This window comes from Leucopleurus acutus (genome assembly GCF_964270905.1).
Source record: "Leucopleurus acutus genome assembly, chromosome: 19".
Lineage (NCBI taxonomy): Eukaryota > Metazoa > Chordata > Mammalia > Artiodactyla > Delphinidae > Leucopleurus > Leucopleurus acutus.
The window spans coordinates 49,291,766-49,318,505 of NC_139161.1; the positions used below are offsets into that span (position 1 = coordinate 49,291,766).

At 43.2% G+C, this 26,740-nt stretch overlaps 1 protein-coding gene across 2 annotated transcripts in view; it reads right to left on the minus strand.

The window, feature by feature from the left end:
- The window catches only part of ZZEF1 (zinc finger ZZ-type and EF-hand domain containing 1), a 114,666-nt gene that overhangs the window by 37,249 nt on the left and 50,677 nt on the right, over positions 1 to 26,740 (minus strand). For both annotated transcript variants that reach the window (XM_082860183.1, XM_082860182.1), the window contains exons 17-33: positions 26,360 to 26,430; positions 25,267 to 25,381; positions 21,549 to 21,708; positions 20,469 to 20,590; positions 20,260 to 20,382; positions 19,201 to 19,367; positions 19,036 to 19,117; positions 17,859 to 18,060; positions 16,597 to 16,745; positions 14,660 to 14,900; positions 11,387 to 11,466; positions 9,120 to 9,213; positions 7,884 to 8,352; positions 6,848 to 7,012; positions 3,358 to 3,477; positions 2,405 to 2,566; positions 705 to 834 (exon numbers count right to left, since the gene is read on the minus strand). In XM_082860183.1, coding sequence (XP_082716309.1) covers positions 705 to 834; positions 2,405 to 2,566; positions 3,358 to 3,477; positions 6,848 to 7,012; positions 7,884 to 8,352; positions 9,120 to 9,213; positions 11,387 to 11,466; positions 14,660 to 14,900; positions 16,597 to 16,745; positions 17,859 to 18,060; positions 19,036 to 19,117; positions 19,201 to 19,367; positions 20,260 to 20,382; positions 20,469 to 20,590; positions 21,549 to 21,708; positions 25,267 to 25,381; positions 26,360 to 26,430 — 2,652 coding nt within the window. The remainder of the gene's footprint in view (positions 1 to 704; positions 835 to 2,404; positions 2,567 to 3,357; positions 3,478 to 6,847; positions 7,013 to 7,883; positions 8,353 to 9,119; positions 9,214 to 11,386; positions 11,467 to 14,659; positions 14,901 to 16,596; positions 16,746 to 17,858; positions 18,061 to 19,035; positions 19,118 to 19,200; positions 19,368 to 20,259; positions 20,383 to 20,468; positions 20,591 to 21,548; positions 21,709 to 25,266; positions 25,382 to 26,359; positions 26,431 to 26,740) is intronic.

Here is a 26,740-nt window from a genome sequence, read left to right on the forward strand (position 1 = left end):
CAGCAAATATGCCAAGCCACCTTAGAATGGCTCCCAATAAGGTATTGACATACAAGAGAGAAAAATCGCAAAGGCCAAGTTGGTGTGCTCCATCCAAGCACCACAGAGATGCCAAATGAGCAAAGTAACTGGCACATAGTAGGCACACAAACTAAGAAAATGAATGCATCTGAAGCAGCAGATGCCTGGCATAATGTGGTGGTGACAGATAGACCCCTAATGTGGAGATGGACATGGCAGGCTATGTGAGCCTGATGCCTCTACACATATGAATCATGTAACTCTGATTCTGGGCACACATGGCTGCTTCCACGCTCACCAGGCAACCTTCTGATTGAAACATGACTTCCCAAGTTGCTTGCCTACAGGAAAAGAATGTACCACGGACACCAGAATCCAGGGCCTTCAGCAATTCTATTGCTCACTATAAATTAATAAACTGGCACCTAATATTTTACTTCAGCCCCACGAGCCTATGTCCTGTGAATCTAGTTCTACGGGAGGGAACCACCACCTGACTGTGGTCAAGTCAGGATTCAGGGCCCCTCAGGTTAAAGACTAGGCTGGGTGATGGCCACTCACTAAGGTACTGACTGCCACCTGGAGCCCTCTCAGGGGACAGCCTGCTGGCACTCCCCCGCACAGACTCTCCTCTCCAAACTCCTAGCAAGTCACTTCAGGTTACTCTAGTTGAGAGGTCTTACTTTCCTCTGCTTCTCTGGATCTTCCTGGGCTATTTTTTCATACCAGGCCTCAAACATGCCATCCTGACACTCATCCATCCATTCTGAATTCTGCTTGGCATCAGCAAGCTCATCTTCTTCACTCCATTGGCTGAAAGAAGGACATAAAGAGAGAAAAGCATGCCTCTCCCAATAATCAAGGAAAGTGCTTGTTAGCAGACTCTGTGTCCTATGGGTCTAATACACGAGGCACTTTTAAACTTCTGAAGGGAAGAGGTCAATTCGGTTTTCAAAGCCCCAGGATTTGCCAGATGTTTGATAGATATATACCAATAAAAAGGGAGAAGCCCCTTCCAGAGTAGACTACAATGGGTGAGGAATTAGAGCTTGAAAGGTCGTACCTACATGGCATAATCCCACTCAACAACCATTTGTGGTGAACCTACTATGTGCCAGGCACTGGAGCCAAATAAAGCAAAAAAAAAAAAAGTCCAATTTGGACATGCTCAGCACACCCTAGTGGTAGCAGCATGAGAAGGGAGTCAGGAGACCCTGGGGCCTCAGCTCTCCCGCTGGCTGCTGTAAGACCTGGACACAGCACTCAGCCCTGGTCCTCAGTTTCCTCATTTCTAATAGATAATCTCAGGGACTCCTTTTAGGTGCAAAATTACAGATTTCCATAATTTCAGTTTACAGTTTGTTTCAGCAACCGTAATTTTAAATACACAACTATCTGCTCGACAGCAAATGCAAAACATCTACCAACCAACAAATACACATTTGTTCATTCACGTGTTCCAACAAACTGACTTCAGGCCTACTCAAACTGAGCCTGTTCCGGGTGCTATGGGGAGCGGTGAGGAAGGTGCGGTCCCTACTCCCAAGGACTGGGTCATGTAGGAGTAGGCGAAGCTTGAAACAAGAAGCAGACTGATGGCTGAAGAGCCAGAAAGCTGGTGCCCCACCCATTCCTCCTCCTTGCTGTGTCCCAGCCCTCCACCAAGAGTTCCCTCTGACAGCAGGGCAATGGCTGCGGTTTGTAAACAAGGAGACCGCTTAAATTCTATGTCCTTTTCCCAGGATATCTCTTCTGAGAGAGTGAAAATTGATGTTGATTCATTCACTGATTTCCTCCTAATTATCTCCTCTTGCTCTTCTTCCCCCTTTCTCTTCTTTCTTTTCTACAGACATGAGTGATTAATGGGCAAGTGGAATGAGAAGTGCAAAGAAAAAAAAGAGAAAACTTTGCATACTATTTTTTCCCCTCATACCTTAAGTCCTTGTAATGTGCAAGAGGTTATAGTGGCTAAAAATCACACACACACCACCACCACCACCAACAGAAAAAGATTCTCCAATTCAACAAGCTATATGAGGATCTCCAAAAATGAGGAGAAAACTCATGCTGAGTTCACAATACCACCACCACCACTTTATATACACCACCATGCACCAGATACCTGCTAAACACTGAGAAACGGAACTCATTCATTCTTCGCAGCAATCCTGAGGTAGGTACTGTTATTACCTCCAGCTCTAAAGATGAGGAAACTGAGGCACAAAGGAGTTTAAAAAGTTGCCCGAGGTCATCCAGCTAGTATGTGGCAAAGCCAGGATACTCCCCAGAAAGTCTAGCTCCAGGCCCGAGCTCTGAATGTGCTACGATCCCTGTACTTGATTAGCTACTGTAGGAACTGCAGAGTGCAGGACTGTGTCCTTACCTGATCACACTGTCATGGACACTTATATTTTCTTGTGACATTTTCATGAGGAGATCTGGTAACTGAATGTCAACAAAGAAGGTGAGATCACTGGGTTCCCAGCCCATATCCAAAAGATGAAGCAGGGCCGTCTGGACACAGGACAAGGCAGGCAGCAAGGACCTGAAGAGGCCACGAAGGTGAAAGTTACTAAAGCTGCCCATCACCCACGGAGACAACAGAAACAATGTGAATCAGAGACCTGGTGTGCTTGTCAGTGGCAAACAGAAGGGAACACCAGATTGCTGGTTTGGGTTCCTTATAATCTCTTTTCCAATTTCTCAGACTCCATATAAACCTTCTTCAAACAACAGATTAAGCAAAAGAGTTCTGAAAGCATAAAGAGAAAGGTCTCCACCCTGCTAGGACTACCACAGGGGACACTTTACGGTAAAGGACTGAGTAGTAAAACTCACCTCTGATAAACAGGAAGGTCAGGGCCAGGCCCAATTAGCCTAGGTTATACAGCTCAGATGTAGAGAAGAACCATTTGATTTAAGGTTTATGTCTAAACCACTTACTATGGAGGAGACCGGGGAATGGCTTTCTATTCAAGTTTTGTTTGTTTTTAATTTTTATTGGGATATAACGGATTTACAATGTTGTGTTAGTTTCAGGTGTACAGCAAAGTGTCTATTCAAGTTTTTAAAACTGAAAATAACAGGTTACAAATTTTCAGATGAACCAAAACCCATCCACTTTAAAAAACTGTACATACCATATAGAAAAAAGGCTGGGAGAAAATATACTGATAAGTTAACATTAGCAATTAGCTCTAGACGGTAAGATTAGGGGTTATTTTTATTTTACTCTTTGTGCTTTTCTGTATTTTTAACAGTGGACATGTATTTCTTTAAAAAATCAGAAAAAACAGAAATAATTTTTTCTCTAGAAATCATAAAATTATCCCGTACCTGTCGTTTATGTTACTAAACCCTTTAACTGCTTTGACCAAAAACAGAACAAACTGATAGTAAGTGTCTCGAATTTCTTTGTGTAGATCTGCACCACAGCCCTCCAGGTGTCCAAAATAACTAGAAACAGAAGAAATTACCAGTCACTTAATTGCCAGAACATTAATCACTTAATTGCTCAGGAAGTGGCACAGAAACTTAATAAAAACATAACTTCAGAAAGTAACAGACAAAACAGCAAGTGACTCATCTGCTTGGATCAAGGAGGTTGCCCACCAGGAGTATAGAGATGACAATTATTAACCTTTCTTTGTTATTATAAAAACCACCCTTCCCACCACTACCTGAGCGCCTGGTACCATGTTAAGTATTCGTCACAAATTACCAAAGTTAATCCTCTCCACACAGTCACGCCCACCCCTCTGCCTCCCTTCAGTGACGACTTCCGTGCCAAGCTCAGTGTCTTTCCGACCTTGATCCTTGTCACCTTGGAGACTCCAACACCCATGGGAATGATGCCCCAGTTCTGCCGTCTCTGGATCCTCTGCCATCTTCACCTCCAGCGATCTTCTCCTCCAGCCCCTTTGCCATCCCCGTCTGATGGTCATTTCCTTGACCTTGTCACCACAGTAACGGCGTTACCTCTGAAATCCTGACTTCAGAGCATCCTGCTCTGACTGACCTCTCACCCTGCTCACCTACACTGCGACTCCCACCAATCCCAGGGAGCCCCAAGCCATGACGCTCCCTCACGTTGACTATCCACCACTGCCGCCAGGCTTTCTCTTTGCCCCGTACTCAGCTTCAATTCCATGGCCCGTCACCATAATCACACCTTAGCAATCACCAAGTCATTTGCTGCCTTCTCCCTCCACATACTTGCCTGAGAAATTATATGCCAACATCAAAATAGCTAATTGTTGCTGGAGGAAACACCACACAACCAAGCTGACTAGTAGCACTTTACGTTCACAACCATAATTCTCAAATAATCTCTCCAAACTGTCAGGCAATCAGACCGGCTGTCTCAATTTTCACTACTGTTTCAAACCTCCTGCTTCTTCTTAAACTTCCACTGCCTCCTCCTAAGCCATCATTTAGAGCTGATACCTACCCTCAAATTTTATATTTTGAAAATAGAAATGATCCCACAGGAACTCCCCCATCTTCGCACCACCAAACCTACCAACCAACTTGCATCTCTACCCCAGTGTGTTTCCTCCTGCTGCCAGGGAGATAATCTCCCTGGCTCTCAAAGGCCGACCACTATACTTAACCACTGCTACTGCAATTAAGCCCTCCTTCCTGCATCGAGTTTTCCTCACTACTGACCCACTCCCGTCAGTGTACAGTATACTCTGCTATCTCTTCAAAACCCTCAGCTGATGCTACATCCCCTGCAATTACTATCCTAATCCCCTGCTCCCCTTTAAGGCCAAATTTCCTGAAATAATTGTCTAGTCTCCCTCTCCATCACCCCCATTCTCTTCTCAACCCAGTCCAACAGAGCTTGTGGCCTCATGGCTCCAGTAAGACTGCTATCAAATCTAGTGTGTTCTTATCTCGCTCAACCTCTCACATCAGCATATGACACAATGGACCATTCCTATCTATTTTTTTTCTTTTGGCTGTGTTGGGTCTTCGTTGCTGTGCACCGGCTTTCTCTAGTTGCGGCGAGAGGGCTACCCTTCGTTGCAGTGCGCGGGCTTCTCATTGCAGTGGCTTCCCTGTTGCAGAGCACGGGCTCTAGGTGCATGGCCTTCAGTAGTTGTGGTGTGCAGGCTCAATTGTTGTGGCGCGCGGGTGCAGTAGTTGTGGTGCACGGGCTTAGTTGCTCCACAGCATGTGGGATCTGCCCGGACCAGGGATTGAACCTGTGTCCCCTGCATTGGCAGGTGGACTCTTAGCCACTGCACCACCAGGGAAGCCCCATTCCTATCTTTGGAGATACATTCCTCTGTCGGCTTCGACGGCACCACCATCCCCTGGTTTTTGCTCTTGGTGGTCACTCCCTGGTCTCCTCATGACTCCTCTTCCTCTGCTTGGCTTCATCTAAATAAAGAAGTGCCCCTAATGCTCAGTCCAGAGCCCCCTCTTGTCCATCTCTCTGCACTCTTTCTAGAAGGTCTCATCTGGTCTCACGGCTTTACATACCATCTATATACTGACAACATCCAAATTCTATCCCTACTCCTGGTTTCTTCTGAGAACTTTAGACTCTTATCTCTATTTTCTCATATCTACTTGGGTATGAAAGAAGCAGTTCAAACTTAACATGGCCAAAACAAAACTTTTGATTATCACCCCAATCTGTTCCTTCCACACTCTTCCCCTCAGTAAAATGTATCACCATCCACCCAGCTGCTCAAGCCAAAATCCTAGAGGTTTCTTTCCCCATGACTCTTTTCTTTCACCCTCTACGTCTAATCCATCAACAAGTCCTTACAATTCCACCTCCACAGTGTATCTTGAATCTCATCCTTTTCTCTCCTTCTCCAGTACTATCTCCTGGTCCAAACCACCTCCACCTCTTGCCTGGGCTACTGCAGCAGTCTCTCCACTGCTTTTCTTCCTTCCACTCTTTTTCATGTAGTAGCCAGAAGTATCTTTCATAAATATATATCACAGTGTGTTCCCCTTGGGCTTAAATTTCTCCAGGGGCTTCCCATCTGCAACTCTGGGTAAAATCCAAACACCTTAAACCATATCCTACAAAGCTTTATGTAATATGGGCCCTAATTTTCTGACCTCACCTCCTCCTATTTCTCTCGCTCAGGCACACTGGCTTTCCTTCTGCTCCTTGGGCTAATCCCCCACCCTAGGGTCTGTGTGGTGGTCCTTCTGCCTTTAGTGCTCTTCCCCCGGATCTCAGCTGGTCAAGTCATGCCTTGGTTCCACGTCCTCCTCAGCCTGCCTAACCCAACTACACAAATCAAGTCACTCTGTATGAAATCACCACATAGCCAGGTTATAGATCATATTTTTCCTTTGTTTGTGTTTGTTTTGTTTTGTCTGTCTCTCCTAAACAGAATACAAGCTCCACTAGAACAAGGATCTTGTCTGCCTTGCCCACTGCTATATACAACACCTAGAACAGTGGCTGGTAGAGACAACACTCGGGAGGTATTTACCAAGTGGCTGCTGAAACAACCTTGTGAGGTACTTAGATTTATGTTGTTACAGTAAATGAGCATTAAATGTGGCCCACCGCTTCCAGGAGCCAAATGATGAGTACGGGTGCACAGGCAATACAACCCTCATTGGTAAAATAAAGCTGATGAACTCATCAAGAGGAATAAACATGTTCTGGTATTTACTTACTGAAAGGATAGAACCCATTTTTCCTTAGAATGAGAGAATGAATTGTTCAAAAACATGAATTTGTATCCTACATGGAAATGATAGAGCTCTTACTTAGAGAAGACAATCAGGATTTCTTTAAAACGACCCCGCAGCCTGTCTTCCTCACAGGCTCGTACTTTGGACTTACTTGGTAAACTCTTTCTGGCAGGTCAGAAGTTCCAACAGGAAAAGTATGAAAGGCGGGTGGAAGCAGTGAGGCTGCCCAAGGGACTCTGTACAACACTGAATGATCCTCAGGACCTCGAGGATGCTCCGGGCTTGGGCCTTCCTCAAGGAAAGAACCTTTACAACACTGGAGACAGAACTCAAGTCAGGAACACCCAGAAAACTCTCGAGCTGGGGCAGAAAGAAAACAGACCCCTACCCAAGTTCTGATGCCGTATTAATAAAAAGGAAACACTATTGTGAGGTATCATTTAGGAAGGATAGCAAGACCTGTTTGCTACGTTTAGTCATTACTCGGCAGCACTACAAATCAGTTCACTGTCCAGAAGCCCAACAACTCACGTTGAACAATTAACTGATTAAAAAGGAACTCTGTCTCTGTGGTAAACCAGGGACAAACTTAGGAAAGGAAATTAAAATACGCAATACTTCCAGAGGTATAGGCCCACTGACAAGTAATTTTGCCAAAAATATCAAATCCTAAATTTCTCCCAGCGTTAAAATAAGACAAATTTATTTTGGCAGCTAGGAAGAGAAATGTTTCTTTTCTTATCCAAATGGTACATTATTGATATAATGTATATATAGCATAATGTACAAATCTCAAGTGAAAAAAATACTTCTTTAAAAGAAAAACAAAATCAAAACTTTTTCTTGAACATTCTAAGACAAATCTTGATCTGTCCTCCAAGTATTATTTGCTCATCTTTTTGTTGGTTTTTTTTTTTGCGGTACGTGGGCCTCTCACTGTTGTGGCCTCTCCCGTTGCAGAGCACAGGCTCCAGATGCGCAGGCTCAGCAGCCATGGCTCACGGGCCTAGCCGCTCTGCGGCATGTGGGATCTTCCCGGACCGGGGCACGAACCCGTGTCCCCTGCATCGGCAGGCGAACTCTCAACCACTGCGCCACCAGGGAAGCCCTATCTGCTCGTTTTTAACATGAACTTCAAGTCTTTGACAAGACTGGGTACCTGCTGCTTGAAAAGAGAAGGCGCTCACCTCTCGTGGGAGAGTGACTGATCTTTAATGAAGTCCATGGCATCCTTCAGCACAGGGTACTTCTCTTTCACTGTGGGCAACGGTCTGGCCTCCTCTACTGAGCGGAAGGAGAGCAGCCGGAGCCGCCCCCGGGTGAAGGGAGGCCGCCGGGTGGGAGTGGAAGGTGACGAGGGCTCTTCGGCTGTGGCAGAGGACACTTCCGTGGCAGGAGCACCACTGCTGGGCGGCAGCGTGGGCTGGACATCCAAGCCAGGACTCCTATCTTCCACAGCAGGGGGCGCTGCTTTGGTGGGAGATGTGGAGGCTTGGAAATGTTCTTCCACCACAGAGCTTGTCCTCTGGCGCTTGTCCAGTGGCCGCAGATGATCTGTGTCATCTACAGCCACCAACCTGTCACAGCCTTCTTTTGAACTTACACCCATGGGCAAAAATTTCAGTAGTAGAAGACTCTTCTGAATACACTCTTTCGCTAAATGCAAAATGCAAGAAAGATAATGAAAAAAAGTCGAAATTAAACTCGTTACCTACTTTTGCATTGAAAATCTACTTAAACTCTACAGTTTAGGACAAGAAATACCTCCATTAACACAGTGATATACACATCTACTGACAGGACAGAATCAAATTTTCTCTCATTATATACATCAAAATCTCCCTAGCACTACCATCAGCACACTTAAAGTTTTATTGTGGACATTTTCAAATATACATAGAGAGAGAATAGTATAACGACCCTTCCCCTTGCGCAGATTTAACAGCCATCAATCCAAGGCCAGTCTTTTTTTCACCCACTCCCACTCCCCACTCCCTGGATTACTTCCATGCAGATCCCAGGCATCACATTATTTCATCTGTAAAATCTCCAGTATATTTCACTAAAAAAAAGTTTTAAATAATAACATAACCATGAAATTTTAAAAGTTAACAGTAATTCCTTAATTTCATTAAATATTTAGTGTGAATACACTTTAAAAACATAACAAGATGTAGCTCAAAAAGCACTTCGTGCCTCCTAAGGAAAGTAATTAGAAAGATGCTCCGTCTGGATCATGTTAATAAACAATTAACAACTGGCACTTCTCTATTTGTGAACATCCTTGGAAAATATATTTAGTGCCTGTGTTACCTTCCCTAGGTCAACACAGCTTCAACTAAACTTATCTAGAAGGTGGGTCACTGGTTTTCCACAAAATGGAAACAGAAGGCCCAGTGATGACAGCTGGAGATGGCACTCACCCAGGCTCTCGGGGTTCACCTCAGCAGCTTCTGGCCCGCGTTGTTCTTCTGCCTCATTCCCCAGGCTCATCAGGGACTTCTGCTTCATCTCTAACTGGGGAAGGATTTGAGCCACATAATTACGCTGTCCAGACAGGGCAGCAAGGGCAGCCACAGCAAACTACTTCAAAAGCACACAGTGTTGAGATCCTGGAGAACTTTACAGTCCTGTGCACAGGACTGAGCTGTTTTTGTTTGTCCTAGAAATAATTCAGGATTTGAAGCTGCCTAAAGGTCTATCTGCAAGACTACCTCCTTTTCAACTATGTGTTATTTGGGAGGGATTTGTAACCATGACCCTATTCTTTAAAAAATTCTAGAACCCTGGAGTTGGAGGGGCCCTTACCTAAAGCTGACCTAGTACAGATAAAGAAGTGAAGTCTCAGGACTTCCCTGGCGGTACAGTGGTTAGGACTCCATGCTTCCACTGAAAGGGGCATGGGTTCAATCCCTGGTTGGGGAACTAAGATCCTGCAAGCCGCGTGGTGTGGCCAGAAATCACACACCCAGTTTGCAGCAGAGGTTGAACCACAAGTTGATCTCTATTCTCCTCTGAAGGAGGGGACACCTCTAAGTGATGCTGAGACTGCCAGGCAGAGAATGGTGCTTCTAGTACCAGCACAGGAAATGGTCACAGTTTGGGCCATGGTGCTGACAGCCCAGACAGAAGACCATGTGTGATGTATGTAGACCAAGGTCTTAAGAGAGAAGGCTGGTATCTTGTCCAATCATCGGCAGTCTGTCATATGCTAAACCAGAAGCATAATCTACAATGTGCTTTGTCACAATTGCCAAATCCTTTTTACTTGAACTGTGTGTGGCCACTGACTTTATCGGACACTTTCTTAAATTGCTATTACTGTCTTGGTTCCTTTGTCAACACACTCTTCTGATCCACCCGCCACCATTCTGATGATGATACCTTTTAGTTTCTTTTGAGAGTCCCTGTTCATTTGGGTCTCCATCTATCTATCTCGTCTACATTGAGCACCAACTATGTTCTAATCATTGTGGATTTTGTCCAAGATTTTGTCTGTTCCTGGATAAACTCATACATTTAAAAAAAAACTATTACCAATGATTTGAAGTTATCCTTATCTCTGCCTTGACATTTATAGTCTTTCACATTTACTAAATTCTCCAGCTAGGTGTCTTAAATAACCTAGATGTCCTCATACATAACAGGTCTCAAACTGAACTTAGCACCCCACTCCCAGATCCGAGACCATTCTTCCTATTCTGGTCAACGCTTCTACCCACCCACCAAATCACCCAAACCAGGAACACGGAAACAGTCCTAAATTCCATTTGCCTGTTCACCACTCAGATCAATCACACAGTCTAATTATCTTATCTCCCAAGTAGCAGAAGCCATCCTCATCTAATTACCACAATTAGTCTCTTGCTTTCACTCTTATTACCAGCCTCTACTCATTTATTTTAAGATTGCTTTCTCAATTACTATACAATATTTAAGGTGGTTGTAAATATATATATAAATAATACTAATATATACTCATCTCCACACCTAGGAAATAAAAACAATTCTCCTGAATTTGTTATCATTTCCACGCATTTGTATAATTTTACTACATATTTATGTACATAACAGAGAGATCTAGTTTATGTTTAAGCTTTATACGAGGAATATCATACCTACGCATTCTTCTACAACTTGCTATTTTTTGCTCATCATCACATTTGTGAGCACCACCCATGCTGATACAGGCAGCTCTACTTCATTCACTTTCACTGTAATATAGCATTATACAGTAATATAATATATAATCTTTTTGTCTGTTCTATAAATGGGACATTTTGTTCTTCCAGTTTATTGCTGTCACGAACAATGCTGCAGAACTACTTTTCTAAAATGCAGAAAGCCCTCTCCTTTGCAAGAGTGCTCTCCTCTGCCTAAAACTGTCATCTAACACAGTGCTCTTCCCCCTAGTCTAAAAGGTTAGGTTCCACCGAGCAGCCTTTGGGTTACAGAAGGAGGTAAGGGGGGGCTCAATTGAGCCCTGTTTACTCTGACAATCTCAACATTCACCAAATTATGATTTCAAGGGTTCTAAATTATTTTTTATCCATTCACATCACTGAACTTTAGTTTTGAAAAACATTCCTAAAGTTAAATTCTTGAGAAGAGAGCTACTTACCTTAATTCAATGATATCATGGTGGGAAAACTCAAAATGTATAAAAATCACATGCAAAGGAAAACCTTACCATCCATATTCGAATCCCATCTGCCAAGGAATACACCTGTGCGAACTCCTCACTCAGGGCTGTCTTGCCCCCACTGTTTACTGGGGAGAGGAGAGGTTACATTCAGTTAACACAATTCACTACTGCAACATGAAGCCCAAAGTCACCTCCCAATCTCCGCAAAGGAAAACTCTTCCCCTGACACTTGCACATGGGGGTTCCTAAGAGAGGACTGGGGGAAAAAAACTATCAATTAAACCACAAACACCTGTAATGGGTTCTCTGTGTTACTTCAAACTAACTTTTTTCAAACAAACAGCATCTGAAATGGATATACTGTTAAAGTAAAATATTAAAAGTAAAATTATAAAAGTAAAATATAAAAAAATTAAAAGCAAAATAAAAATTATTAAAAGTGAGTAAAAAATAATTATTGACATGGAAAATCTACAAACAATAAATGCTGGAGAGGGTGTGGAGAAAAGGGAACCCTCTTGCAGTGTTGGTGGGAATGTAAATTGATACAGCCACTATGGAGAACAGTATGGAGGTTCCTTAAAAAACTAAAAATAGAACTACCATATGACCCAGCAATCCCACTACTGGGCATATACCCAGAGAAAACCATAATTCAAGAAGAGTCATGTACCAAAATGTTCATTGCAGCTCTATTTACAATAGCCAGGACATGGAAGCAACCTAAGTGTCCATCAATAGATGAATGGATAAAGAAGATGTGGCACATATATACAATGGAATATTACTCAGCCATAAAATGAAACGAAACTGAGTTATTTGTAGTGAGGTGGATGGACCTAGAGACTGTCATACAGAGTGAAGTAACTCAGAAAGAGAAAAACAAATATCATATGCTAACACACATATATGGAATCTAAAAAAAAAAAAAATGGTTCTGAAGAAGCTAGGGGCAGGACAGGAATAAAGATGCAGACGTAGAAAATGGACTTGAGGACGTGAGGAGGGGGAAGGGTAAGCTGAGACGAAGTGAGAGAGTGGCATGGACATATATACACTACCAAATGTAAAATAGATAGCTAGTGGGAAGCAGCCGCATAGCACAGGGAGATCAGCTTGGTGCTCTGTGACCACCTAGAGGGGTGGGATAGGGAGGGTGGGAGGGAGACGCAAGAGGGAGGGGATATGGGGATATATGTATATGTATAGCTGATTCACTTTGTTATACAGCAGCAACTAACACAACAATGTAAAGCAATTATACCCCAATAAAGATGTTAAAAAAAAAAACATGGAAAAAAGTTCATGGTATATAGTAAGTAAAAAAGGCTGATAATGAAACAGTATGTACAAAGTTGTCTTATTTGAAAAGAGTATACATAGTAAAAACATGGTGTGTATATATACATACGTACACATATAAATATACCTAAATAAAAGGCCAGGTAGATATATAGAAAAATGATAACAGAAAAATGTTCTTGAAGTGGTGAGATTATAGTTGATAATTACTTTAAGCTTTTCTGTACTTTGTAAGTTTCTACATGAATAGGTATTATTTTTATAATTAGAAAAATAACAAAAAAGTTCTCTTTTTTCTTTTTTAAAGAAAGACCCATGAGGCCTGTCCCTTTTCATCTAAAAACCAAAGGATAAACTACTAGAACACAGTGACGCTCTCTGTTTAGCCAATGTAAATGCAATGTATTTTCTGAATACCTAGAATGTGCCAGGCTCTATACGAGGCACTGGGAAACACTATGCTGAAAAAAACAAACATGGTTCCTGCCCTCAAGCAGCTTAGAGTCTAGTTGAAAAACTCCTCCCGTACATTTCTAACCCAAAAGGGTGACAAATTTTTAGACAAAGATGAGCAAATTAGCTAGACAAGGACCACTCTCAAAGTAGTTCAGTCTTGAAGAACCCATGAATAGCCCCTTAGAGGCAGGGACAGAAAGAACTGGGAACTAACTTTACCTCTTTCAAAGCAACAGTGGTAGGTATTCTAGAAACAACTTGTATTCGGTAAAATATTTCTAGTTCCTACATTTGATTGTGTGTTTCTTAACTGCAAATAGGTATGTGATAGCTGAACATGATTTGAAAAAGAGCTGGGGGAGAGTTCTATCTCTCAGCTTTTAACTCACAAGGCTTTTATCCTTCCACTGAAAGTTCCCACAGGTAACAAAGGCTGTCCAGTTGTCTTACTACAATTTGATTATGGAAACATGTACCGAACTTTTTTTTTCAAAACCATACAGGTCAGCAGGCCCCTCATGCCCGGCAGCAATATACTCTCCCATGTGACAGTTGTTTACTTAAACCACTCATGCTTCAGTACAGTTTTATTTACTTGAGCAGCTTCTTAAAGGAAATATTAAGATTTGAAAGAGTAATTGAGATGATCTGGACATCAGGAAATAAACTCTGCAATGTGGGACACACAGGACTAAGCAATAAAGGTAGCAGTGCTAATAATATAAACAATAATAATAATTAGAGCAATAAGCAATTACCTACTCTAAGAAAGGAAGCATTTGTTCCTGCTTCTTTCATCAGCACCATGGAAAGAACACATATCCTGCCAAAGTGCTTGGGACAGCCCATAACTTGTCTTTACGTTGGGTTTGAAATGTTTTTCCCCTGAAAGATTATGCGTAGGGAGAGACCCTCCCTCTCTGTGGGTCCTGTTAGGCTGCAGTCTACACTTATAGTAAATACACAGAGATGGTATCCCTAGGGGACATGAGGAAAAGAAATGGCAAGGAGCAGGCTATCAACGAAGGAAACCAAGCAGGGATGATGCTACAAAGAAGCTGCAAGTCTAAAGATGGAGTTAATACCTGCATTTCCTCCTTGGTTATCAGCACATTCAATTACCTAAACATCTCAGGTTTAAATTGGAATTTCTTAGCATGTTAGAGCTAATCTAAACTTTACGGATAAGGATACTCAGGTGCAGAAAGGTTATCTGATTAACCTGAAGCTGCACAACTTCTAGTTTGTGAGCTGGGACTACAACCCAAGTTAAGGTTTCTTTCCATTAAACTTCTCGCCAGTTTTCCATGAGAATTCTGGATAAAGACAAATTACCTGCTAATTAGGAAACTCAAGGCTACTTGCTATATACTGCAATCTGCTAACTATAAATTGGTCACAAATCTTTTGACTGGCAAAGTAGGACTGACAAGATGAAGTCTATAGTTGTAGAAGTATGTTTATGTTCCAAAATATTTTACAACTTTCACTTAAGATAAGCTTTCTTAAAACTTAGCAATTGGCCTTCAGATCAAAAACATTCCCTGTAATATAAGTTACCATATTTTTGCAGCTTCTCATATAAATCTGGAGTGCGATACACCAGAGCAGCAAAGGTGGCGTTCACAGCTTGATCAATAGTGGAACCAGCAACTATATCTGTCTTTGGGGCCTGTTTTCTACATGCCTGTATGAATCCTTTGAAAAGTTCTGAATATGGCCCACAGAAGTTCTGGGCAGGATCTGACTGTGCAAAGTCAAGAAGAAATTGGTGGCAGGGATCATCAGGGATGTTCTTAACCTGGGAACAACAACAACAAGAAAAACCATCATGTTTAATGCATTCATTCAAAAAATAAAGTTTACTGAACACCTACTAGGCCAAAGCAGAAGTATAAAACACGGTGCTTACTCTCAGGAAGTTTCAATCTACTTGGGGGAGATCAGACAGATACATGGGTTAAAAAAAAAGGTAAACATAAATAAAACATTAAAAGCATTAAAACTACCACTACTGTAAAGCATAAGATTATCAAGTGCCAAATGCCTAGAAGGGACACCCAGTGCTGAGAATTCACAGGAGGGAGCTCCTGGCAGGTTAAAGTAACTAAGAAAAGCCTCCTGGAGGGGACGGGCTTTGGACTGGACCCTGAAGACTGGGCAGGTTTGGCCCTGAGGAACACAACCATGAGCAAAAGTTAAGAGTCAGTGGGGAGACTGACCTGGCCTGAAGTCTCAGCTGGGGAGTGGTGGGAACTAGAGTCAGATAGGTAAGGTGAAAGGAGACTGTAGAGAGCCTTGACTGTCACACTGAGGAGTTTAGACTTCACCCTGTGGGCAACGGGGAGCCATTAATGGTGCTTGGCAGTGGAATGACAAGATAATGCAGTGATTAAAAAAAACTTGGTAGGTACCAATGTAACAACGCAAGTGCAAGATGAGGGTCTGAATAAAGATGGAGACAGAGGAAACAGACAGTGGTGAACATCTCAAGGAAGAAGCCACAGGGCTTGCAGCTGACTGGACAGGAAAGGTGAGAACAAGGTGGGGATAAAGGTGATGCCAGGGAGCAGTGGTTCAATGCCTGGGAAACAATAATGACAGTAACAGGAGCGAGAAGTCCAGGGAGACGTCCTGGTTTTACACCTCTGAGTTAAAGGGCATCAGAACACTTAAATGGAAATACCTGACAGGAAGATGGGGATACATGACTGGAGCCTGAGAGAAGAACCAGGGCTGGAAACTGACATTTAGGTATTTTTCACACAGATATGACAACAGAAGAGAGGAGACAGCATCAAGTCTTGGTGGGGTGCAGGAAAGGGGAGAAAGCCCAAATGAAGCCTACTCTTTAGAGAAGGAGGAAGAAGAGAGGTCAATAAAGGGGGCAGATGGAGTGGTGAGATTAAGAGAAGACGGTGGGCTGCCATGGAATAAGAGAAGGAGCAGAGAGGCAAAGGAGACGAGACGCTGAGCAAGAACCCCTGGATTCAGCAATTAACTACTGAAGAGCCGGGGCAGGGGGAGGCAGGAAGAAGGGAGGAAAGGTAGTAGAGCAGAGAGAAGGGCGGAGAGATGAAGAAGAGACAGTGGGCAAACTTGTTTCGTTTTTAATTATCATAAGCCTAAATAATGTGTTACTGTTCCATGGAGAACAAGTAAGTACAGCATAAATCATTTATTCTGAAGTGTGACTCAGCGGGCACCGGAAATAGACTCGACCTGTTTGTTTAATAACTCCACCAAGAGAGATTTACTGAGCACCCACTGTATATCACTGAAGAGTCAGTCAGTCAATACTTCTGAAGACCCGTTACACTGGCCCCTGTGGTGCACAGTGGGGACCCCAAGTGAACAAGGGATATAGTTTCTGCCCTCAAGGAGCTAACAGCTCAGTGGGGGTGATAAGATACAAACACAGACGTTTATAATTTAAAGTAATAAATATTAGTAAACATTTCCCATTCCAAATACAAAGACAAGAGAAGAACAAATACCTCCTTATTATCCTGGGGTGGGTGAGTGGGCCAGCTTGCTTCTAATCCCAACTCTGGACATATTTGGTGCCTGAAGACAGGTTTCCACAAGGGGGAGTTTAGGACTAATGCCATTTTTGCCTGAGGTATTGCCATGTTACTTCCTAACTCTGGAAAGAGAAAAAGAAGGCTGATGAGAGTTCTATTTTTTCCTTAATATACTGAGAATCTTTGAACTGGTGAAGAAAAGGTTTTAAAAAAACTTGGGCATTAAGACTTGGAGGGAATTCACACACATTTAGCAGAATGTAATTGTGATACTTCATAAACAAATACCCCAATGAACCCAAGCCATCAGGCAGTCCTGAAATGCTACCATTCTCTACGACAGCTTCAGTTACAGGTGCCTCTGAAATGACTTACCCCGCATCGTAAGTTGAAAACTTACGGGTGGGAACTACCTCTAGGGTATAACAGGAGACCATACCTCTAGGGTATAACAGGAGACCATTTAGAAACATTTCATTATGGGGACATGTTCACAATTCATAAACTTAAGTTTGTAAAAAAAATAGCAGCAATAATTAAATACCCACCATGTATGTGTTTGTGAATAAACAAAGAAAAAAGACTAGATAGAAATAGATTAAAATGTTAATAATAGTTATCTCTGGGTATCAGGATTAAAAATGGCTTTTCCCCTTGGCTTTTTTCCGTTACGCAATTTTTGTATGATGTTTTACTTTTAAAGTGAGGAAAAACTCAAGACATGATATAGAAATAAAATACGCTAGCAAGTTTCATTCTATTTCTTGTTTCACTCGTCCTTGGATGAATTTAACAAATAAGTTGAAGAAATCACTTTAAGGCTAAATCCATGTTCACATATTTATACATATTCACACAAATATTCAGATAATTAGAGAATATACAATTAATTTATTCCATATTTCTGCCTTCTTGTTGGAGTATACCAAAATTGACTCACAAAAAGATGATGACAATGCTGCCCAAACTCAGCTCCCTCCCCACTTGTCCTCCACAGACAGAGAATCCACCATGTCCTTCCTTGGCAATGTGCCCCAGTGTCTGAGTTAAGCAACTTGATGAAAATGGTGTCAAGTAGACATCTTATTCTGGTTTAGTTTAAAGGAAACTGAAAGGGAATTTTATCAATCCCCTTTGCTCTGCTGCTATGTGGAGACAACTTACACAAAAGGGGTACTACCTTGCTCTTCAATGTGGCTGTTAGCAAGAAGGGAAGGGATGGTCTGTGGACTTACGATGCACGGATTTGAGTGCCATGCACTGGGAAGCGAGGCGTCCCATCAGCCGGGAAACAAGAAGCTGTAAATCCAAGCCCCAAGACACGGCGACATCAGGCAGGCCATAGGCAGTGACGGTGAATTTGTAGCCCCACTCATTGTTGCTGCTGTCAGAGTGAAAGAGAAACTGCAGCCGGGGACCAGCCTTAAAGGTCACTTTCTAGAGACAAACAAAAAAGTCATGTGGTCAAACTGATTAGAGAAGGTAGCATTTCAATAATAAGCATGTTCTTCGCGACTCAAAAAAATCTAAATATAAGATTGGTCTAAATATAAAATTGGTCCCTGGAGGTCCAGTGGTTAAGACCCCGCGCCTCCACTGCAAGGGGCATGGGTTTGGTCCCTGGTCAGGGAACTAAGATCCCGCATGCCACGTGGCCAGAAAAAAAAAAAAAAAAAAAAAAATTGGTCTATATTCTCACCATTATATCTTATCACCCCCACCAAAACTACTAAAGGAGAAATGTATAACGGAGTGACTGAAACAGAAAATTCACAACTGCATCTTATGAAGAAGCAAAGTTGAAAACTGCTGGTCGGTTTTCTAAACCTCAGATGCCCATCTGCCCACCACCTACTCAGCCAGAGAGCATGCTGCCCGCTCCTCTGCTCCCCACCAAGACCGCTGACAGCAGAGAGAAGGTCAACAGTGAAGCAGGACTTAACTTCCCAGCCCCAGAGACCATGCGGCCCTAACTGTGAGGGAGATCCTGGCTTTCATCACCATGGTCAGGGCCCTCCTGGACTCACTGGCCCTTTCTTGCTAAGGATTACAACTCCCCATTTACTCTGACAATGTGATATAAACCAGGGGTGGCAAACTGTTCCTATGAAGAATCAGAGAGTAAATCATTAGACTTTCTGCGCCATACAGCCTCTGTTGCGATGACTCAACTCCACGACTAAAGTGCCAACGCAGCTACAGATGAAACAAACAAATGGGCGCGGCTGTATCCCCAAAAAACTTTATTTACAAAACAGGTATTGAACTCTGCTATAAGCACTTCCTTTTACGAAAGTGTAATATAAGTGCTTCCCTTCAAAGACCATATCTCTATTACCGCCTGAGGCTGAAAAAAGGAGAAGAATTGACACAGAAACAAGTATCGCATGGCTCTCTGGGAACATCACTCACCTTGGGCCATTTATCAGTGCCGACTTTTGTGTCATAGCGTGTTTTCCCACCTCTAGCGTCGGTAAATTCCAGATAATCATACCTGTGAAAGCATAATCTTTATCACTTTCCGTCTCTCATTTCTGATCCATTATTGCTTGGGGAAAAAGAACAGGTGAGTTGTACCTTTTCTCAGTTTCACATCGCTCATCAAATTCCACCTCAAAATAGGTTGCCCCTGGGCTAACAAAGACAGACACCTCATGGCAGTTATTTTCATAGTTGTGAGCAGACTCCTTGGTCCACGTATGTAACACCACAGGACGTTCCTGTTGCCAAGTCTCCACATCCAGCTATGTAGACAAACGAGTTAAGAAAGAAGGGTTTTCATCACTCTACATCCAGCCACACATAGGAAACTGCTGTGCATCAGTGCCCCAGACAGTAGCCTTTGACATCCCTACACGAATCATCACACAGGCTAAAAATATACCTGATGTTCCCATCTATACATATCGATCAACATACATTTATTCAGCAGAGAAGACACGGGGTTTCTATTGCGTTATAGTAACTCTGATTAGCTTTTATTTTTCTAACTATGACTATCTGTAAGAACTATTTCTTACAAACCAGTACTAGCATGAAGTTCCAGTACTAGCATGAAAGACCTTACACTCCTATTTGGGACCCTGGCAAACCCGAGCCCATCTTGTCTTCTCCCTCTCTTTTTCCGTCTTTGCTTTTTTTGTCTTTAAAATAGGCTTTTAAATATATGCCCTTTCTACTCCCACAGAGTTGTGAGATTCAAACAAGACAGTGAAAAAGCATTTTGTCCTGTAAGGCTGAGTAAGGGAGAAAATGCTTTTAAATACCCAACCCTCTAATTTGCCTTTCAACACAGATTTTCTCTTCTGGACTTCAATTTGGTTAATCATTCACATGGTTTTGATATAATTTCATGTGCTGTAGAACAATTAAATTAATCTATGTACAGCTTCCTCTGTGTCTCCTGTCTAATGCTGACCATATACCAAATCAACTCAGACTGGCATTTATTCTTGCTGTCAAAACCAACACTGATAAAGTTGATAGGCACTGATAAAGTACTGATAAAACAGAGGGGGCTCTTCTAGAGGTAACTTATTCGTGTAGACCCGTAACTGAGTGGTACGTCTCATTACGTGTGGTCACAGCGTTCCTAAGAGGGGATACAAAGCAGGTTCAAATGCCAGCTCGAGGTACCTTGTTCAGTCCTCCATCAGGGTCACTGCAGAGCTCCTTCAACAGCTCTGTCAGGGCACTGAACTCTCTCAAGAGCGTGCAGTGTGAAATATCTAATGTGCAAAAGTCCAGCAGAAAGATCACCTACAGGAAGATGAACGAAGCACTTAGCGTCCACCTCAGACTCTGCCCCCTCCCACCCCTTACAAATGGCTGCCACTCTGTCTTACCAGTTGACGAGCTGCCATTGAAAACACCGAATTACATAATTTTTCTACTACAGTCTTCCCGCTATACTGTGACAAAAGGGATTCCAAAATCACTCTCATGCGTGCCAGAAACTGTCCCACATCTGCCAAAACATAAAGAAAATAATTAATATTTTATATGGTAGAAACATCACTTACTTGGTCATCATCAAGGACAAAGCTGGAGAGGGTCACAGAAGCTGTAGAGGTAATTCCCCGTCAGAGAAGACCATGAGACCATTTCAGTGTCATACAAACGTTTTCCTCTGGGAGGGAAAAGCACTGCTAATCTCAGTAAAAGTTTACTTTTAAAGTGAGTGATTTTTTTTTTTTTTTTTGTCTTTGCTACTTTTCCATGGGGTGGAGATGTCCCTTTTATAAGTGCAGGTACATGGCTGACCAACCCAGTTGCTGGTCTGCCTCTCCCTTTGTTTACAAAGGGCCCGCCTCTAGGTACGCCATGTGACAGGCCAAACTTGAAGAGCCAAGACTCAATGCTGTACGCATTTTTGACATGACTGCGGAGACCAAGTTTGATGGAACTGATTCTTCTACATACAAATTCTCAGAACCCGTTGGGTTTCATATAATTTTCTGTGGGTTTATGGGACATGAATATTTTCTGTGGGTTTATGGGACATGAATATTTTCAGTACCAGCAAAGATCACAGGAGTGCTCAAATGTACCTTAGATTTTTAAAGTTCAAGACTTTCTTTTTTGGATAATTTGATTAAAACAGGGAAGACAGACTCTACTGAAGAATACAGTATCATCTAAGAGTGCTGTATGACCGCAGAGGCAATGTTTAGGCCGTGAAATGACCCAACCGTACAATAAAAACACTTAGGCATACTACTTCATTCAGACAGGAAACTGAGCAAACAGATATGCTACAGAATTCCATTTTAAGAAGAAAAAAACAACCCGAAGACAGATCTGATTTGTAATAATGAAATGAAAACAACACACACTCTGTTCTATGTGAGGTACTAAGAAGAGAGCACACACAGAGTCAAACCCAAACACCTATCTGTTTTCATGGATTTTGTACTGAAACTCACATTTTTCAATAAGGTCAGCAGCAAGATCTTTGGCTCCAGAGTCTGTGCTCTTCAGCTGCAGGTAGCACCAGGACAGCAGGCTGCCTTGGACAGACCAGAACAGGGAGAAGAGCACAGAGCCCACCTCCCCTTGGGCCCCATCGACCATCAGCAGCTCACACTACAAGGGAGGAGAGAAATGGAAAGTGTTTACAACAGGCCATTCACAGAACACAGCCAGGGGCATTCTGTAAGAGCAGCTGTCAGACACAAAGAGATTCTAGGGAAGTGGGGAATATTTATGACAGAGCTTTCAGCCCAAAAGTGACCAAGAAAGATGGCATTATGAAAACTCCTCTCTTGCCCTCCAGCTGTTCAGAGCCTTTATAGATGTTGGACTCCACGTTCCCCCTTCCACCCCTTAGGAACACACACACACACACACACACACACACACACACCCCTTCAATAATTCCTTTTCTCTCTGGCTCCTTCCCCTGAGCCTTCAATCAAATCTCTCCCATTTTAAAAGACAATTCTTTATCCCACTACGGCTCTCTAACCATCATCTTTATTCTCCAGTTTCTCTGAAGAGTCCAATGACCTCTAGGGATAAATTCTTGCACCTACAAACCACAAGATATATTACTTCCATGTAAATGCCCCGAACTGGAAACGACCCAACTATCCCTTCCCTCCAAAGTAAAATGGATAAATAAATTATGGCAGATTCATAAGGGGAATATTGTGTACCAGTGGGTTGGGGGTGGGGGTGGGGAGAACTGCAGCACATACATCAACATGCATGAATCTCAAAAATGCTGTTGGGTGAAAAAAACTTGTCCCAGAAGACTGTATGCCACATGATTCCATTAAAGACCAAAACCAGGGAAAACAAGCCTGCTATGTAGGGATAAGTAGAAAGAAACACAAGGAAATGATGAATATAGATTTCAGAATGGTGGTTACCTCTGATGAGGAAGGAGGAAGGTGAGCCATGGAAGGGCACTGGGCAGGGAGGGGCAGACTGCAAAAATACTGGTAATGTTCCACTTCTTAAAATGGATAGTTGTTTCTTTAAAGTGTGCATCAATATATATATTTGTGTACATGTGTTCCATCTGAAAAAGGTGCCTGCACCTGCTGTGCCTGCCTTTCCCCTCCCTGCCATTCTACCCCTCCTGCACCCACCACTCGTTGAAGCCACTCCTCAAAGGCATTAGTTGCCACCTAGAGAGCAAAGCCTCCCCACTTAACCTCAGCCCTGGGAGCTGTGCCAGCCACGGTCCTACTTGAAGCTCTCTCCTCCCTCAGCTTCTGTGGCCCCTGACATTCTTCCTGCCTCTCCTTCTTACTCTCCTGGCTGCTCTTTCTACACAGATGCCCACAGGCGATGAGAGAACACTGACATTCATGGCTTCAACTATCACCTGCTGGTGAATGACTGCAAATCTCCATTTCCAGCACTGACTCAGCTCCTGAGGGTCCAACCAGACACTGTCACCTGAAGTCCTCCCAGAACCATAAACCCAACATGTTCGAAGCCTAGCCGTTAGAACTCTCCTCTTCAAATACCTGCTCTTCCCCATCTTGTCACTGGCCTTTTACATATGCTGTTCTATTAAGAACACCCCTTCCTCTATGCCTGATCAGACTCCCCGTTTGTGGGCTCACAAGGAGCTCCAGCACCACCTCCTCCAAAAAGCCCTTCCCAAGCTCTACTGCCTTCTTCCACCAGATGGGGTCAGGTGTGCTCTTCTGTACCCACAAGACCTACGCTTTTAGGCCCTTACTGTATTATGACGGATCACATGTTTGCCTGCTCCTCAAGACCGTGCTCTTTTGGCACTGTACCCCCGTGCCTAGCACAGGGCCCGGCACGCAGCAGGCTTCTAGTGGATCTCTACTGAATTAACAGACTTGCGAGAAATTTTTCAGACTAGGTACATTTCTGACCACCTTGAAAAAAAGTTTTTTTAAATCTAACTCTTCTTCTTTAGTACAACCATAAATGTTTCTTATTCAAAAAGATAATTCAAGGAAATATCTCAATGGCTGCAGTGATCCCTGGCCTGGGAGGTTTGGTGAAGTTTCTAACTTCCTTTGTATCACAGGAAAGTGACAGGGAAGAAAAGACAATCACGTGATCTCCAAATAGTGAAGATTATGAGGAATTCTCTTGGACAAATGCTATCTCACTTCTCTACGTACAACTCACAGCACACCTGACCAAGTGGAAAGGGGACAAGACTAAGAGTCGAATAGCCTGGGTTTTAGTCCTGGCTCCAGCACATACCGACTCACGCAGGAGGCAGAATTAACACCCACGGAAACCAGTGAGAACACTGGAGTCTTCTGCCCAGGGGCACTGATGATGGGAACGTAGAACTTAAATCAGCAGTCTGGGAAACACAGAATTTAGATGAGCTCCAGGAGAAAGGGAAAGTGTGGGAAATGGCAGAAATAAAAACAGATGAGAATGAGACACGGATAACCAGGGCAGAGCAAAAACTGATGGGCAGTAGGCTGGAGTAAGATTTTTAAGGGAGACTCAAGAGATGGGTCTGGAAAGAAGACAGAAAGGAGAAAATAACCAAAGAGAATATTAATGTGACAGCAGAAAATAGAGCATTGATTAAAAACAATTAAGGCTTATAAAGTCAATACATTACCTTAAAGAACACAGGCATCACAGTAAAATAAAAATAACCCTGAATTTAAACTAATATTAGGTCTAAATAGTGGCCAGTCCAGTGTGACCTAGCACACTACAAATGACAACCCAGGCACACTGAAAGCTCTCTAAGGTCCCTGTGAGCAAATGGGGGGGGGGGGGGGTAAGTGCTGAGTGGCCTATCAATGCAGGCAGCTGGAAATGGACGAAATCATGGCTCCAGAAGCAACCTGAAAACAGCAAAGCACTAACAAAAACATAAGAGATTTAAAGACACCAAGTTCAGCCACGTCATTAAACACATCAAGGGTGTGGTCTGCACTCTCCCCACATCTCCTCTACCTCCCTGGTTCCTGTATTTTATCCAGAGAGGTAGTGCTTGGTCCCCTACTACAGGGCTTTGCTACTTCAGAATCTCTGGGGGTACTTGATATAATGCAGAGTTTTAAGCCCTACCCCCAGAGACTCTAAATCAGTAGCTTGGGGTGGGACCGAGAAATCCAAATGTTTGCCACAATGTACCAGGCGATTCTGATCCAGGTGACAAATGGACTACATTTTGAGAAACAAAATCCTTCATGTTAAAAAAAAAAAAGAAAAGAAAAAAACTTTAAAATATCATTAGCACAGAAAAAAAGAGACCATCTTTTCAGATTTGATTAGCCTGTGGGTTTGCTAAGTAATCTTAAATTTTAAAAAAAGTTAAAGGCTTTTTCCACAGAATTCACACCACAAATATATGACTATGCGCTGGGCTCACTGACTGACACCAGAAAGGCACTCAGTAAATACCCATTCCTCCTTTTCAAAGGGAGTCTTAATGAGCACTTTCAGGTATTTATTGCTGGCTGACTACCAAGGGGCAGGGAAGCAACCTCTCGCTCATTTTGCAGGAGCTGCTAACTAGAAGCAAAGGCAGGCGGGGAAACCTCTGTGCTCGTGTGTGACAGTCGTAGGCAAAGTTACAATCATGCTGTAAATGAGGGCTAAAGGGGAAGGAGCCACAACTGCCCTACCCCGTCTCCTAAAGGCAAGAGGCAAAGGAAACAGAGCGGCATCAGTTACCTCTCGAGCAGCAACAGAGAGCAGAGTGCTCATGACGGCCAGCACTTCACTGATGTCCGTGTCGGCCAGGTCGCCTTTCTCAGGTAACAGCAGAAGGCCGCCTGGATCCTTATCACTGAAAGGACACAAATTAGTCATGACACCTTGTTTCAGGAAGGGGATTTTCACGCTGTCTATCTCAAAAGGTTCCAAAAGAGAACTTAGCAAGATTTCACTGTCAGTTCTATGGGATGTGAGGAGTTTGGGTCAGGAAAAGGCCAGGGTCCCAGCTGGGTCTGTGCCACTGTCTGTCCACATGTACTTATGTAAGCACAGGCCCATAAATCTTCAAGTCCTTAGAAAAGATTCCAGGGAATAAATATGATGAATAAATCACCTTGGCCACCAACAGGAAATAAACCTAATCTCATGACTGCTAATCTGACAATCCAGGCTAAACATTCCCTGTGTCTTCAAAGTTTCTTCACATGAGCCCCAGCCTCTTTCATCATCCTTGATACTCGATTCTGAAGACATTTTATACAGTCCTCTAAATCTGGCCTCCGTACCAGGTATAGTCTCACCTGCAGACAGCTGCTCAGGCTTTTAGTCCCCTCCCTCCTTCAAGAGTCTATACCTCTAATAATGCAACCTACAGGCCCATGAGCTTCTTTGGGAGTCAAAGCAGGTAATGGTCTCCACGTCATCCCTCTCAGCACAATTTTTCCTAAACTACCACTCTGTGCCTCTGCAGTTGGGCTTGGGCTTTAAGGTATCTGGGTTTTTAGACTTGAGGACTGGACCCCAAACTCCTTCAGCTTCTTTTTTGTCTTCAAAAATCATGTAGAAACTGAAGCATTCAAGGAGATTCCCCATGGGTTCAACTCTAAAGTGTCTTACAGTGACTGGGACTTGGAGCAAACTCTTGACAAGACTATTATTCTACCACTATTTTGGTCACTTCTGAGTCTAGTGATACCTCACTCTAGAAACCTGGCTGAGTGAGGGGAAGTACTTGGTTACTCCAAAAGCACATGAAAGGAAGGGAGAGCTCAAGAAAACAACGTTGCAAAGATCTGAAATACTGGACAACTGAAAAGAACTGTAAACTTACCTAAAATACGTGCAGAGTGAGCGGAAAGTGAGCTGCAGGGACTGCTTGTGTTCCTGCTCAGTGACATTCTTCTAGAAAACAAGACACTGCGGATTCAGGAAATCTATTCCACAACATTCTAGAGCCCTAGAGCAGCACAAAATGCCACGGCCCACTGATCCCAAACATGGGGAAAGCCGGGGTCAGCAGACCACCTCACGGGCCCAACTTAGACCTGGCCTAGCGCAAAGAGGGAGCAGAACCAAGAGACGGCAGGTTTGCTTCTGTTCATTGCTGAAGCTGACATTTTCAAGGCTTCCTGCAGGAAAGCTTGATGCAAATGTTTAGGAAGGTGACTTCCAAAAGATGTCTATTTTCATCCCTGGGCAGGCCATCCCAAGA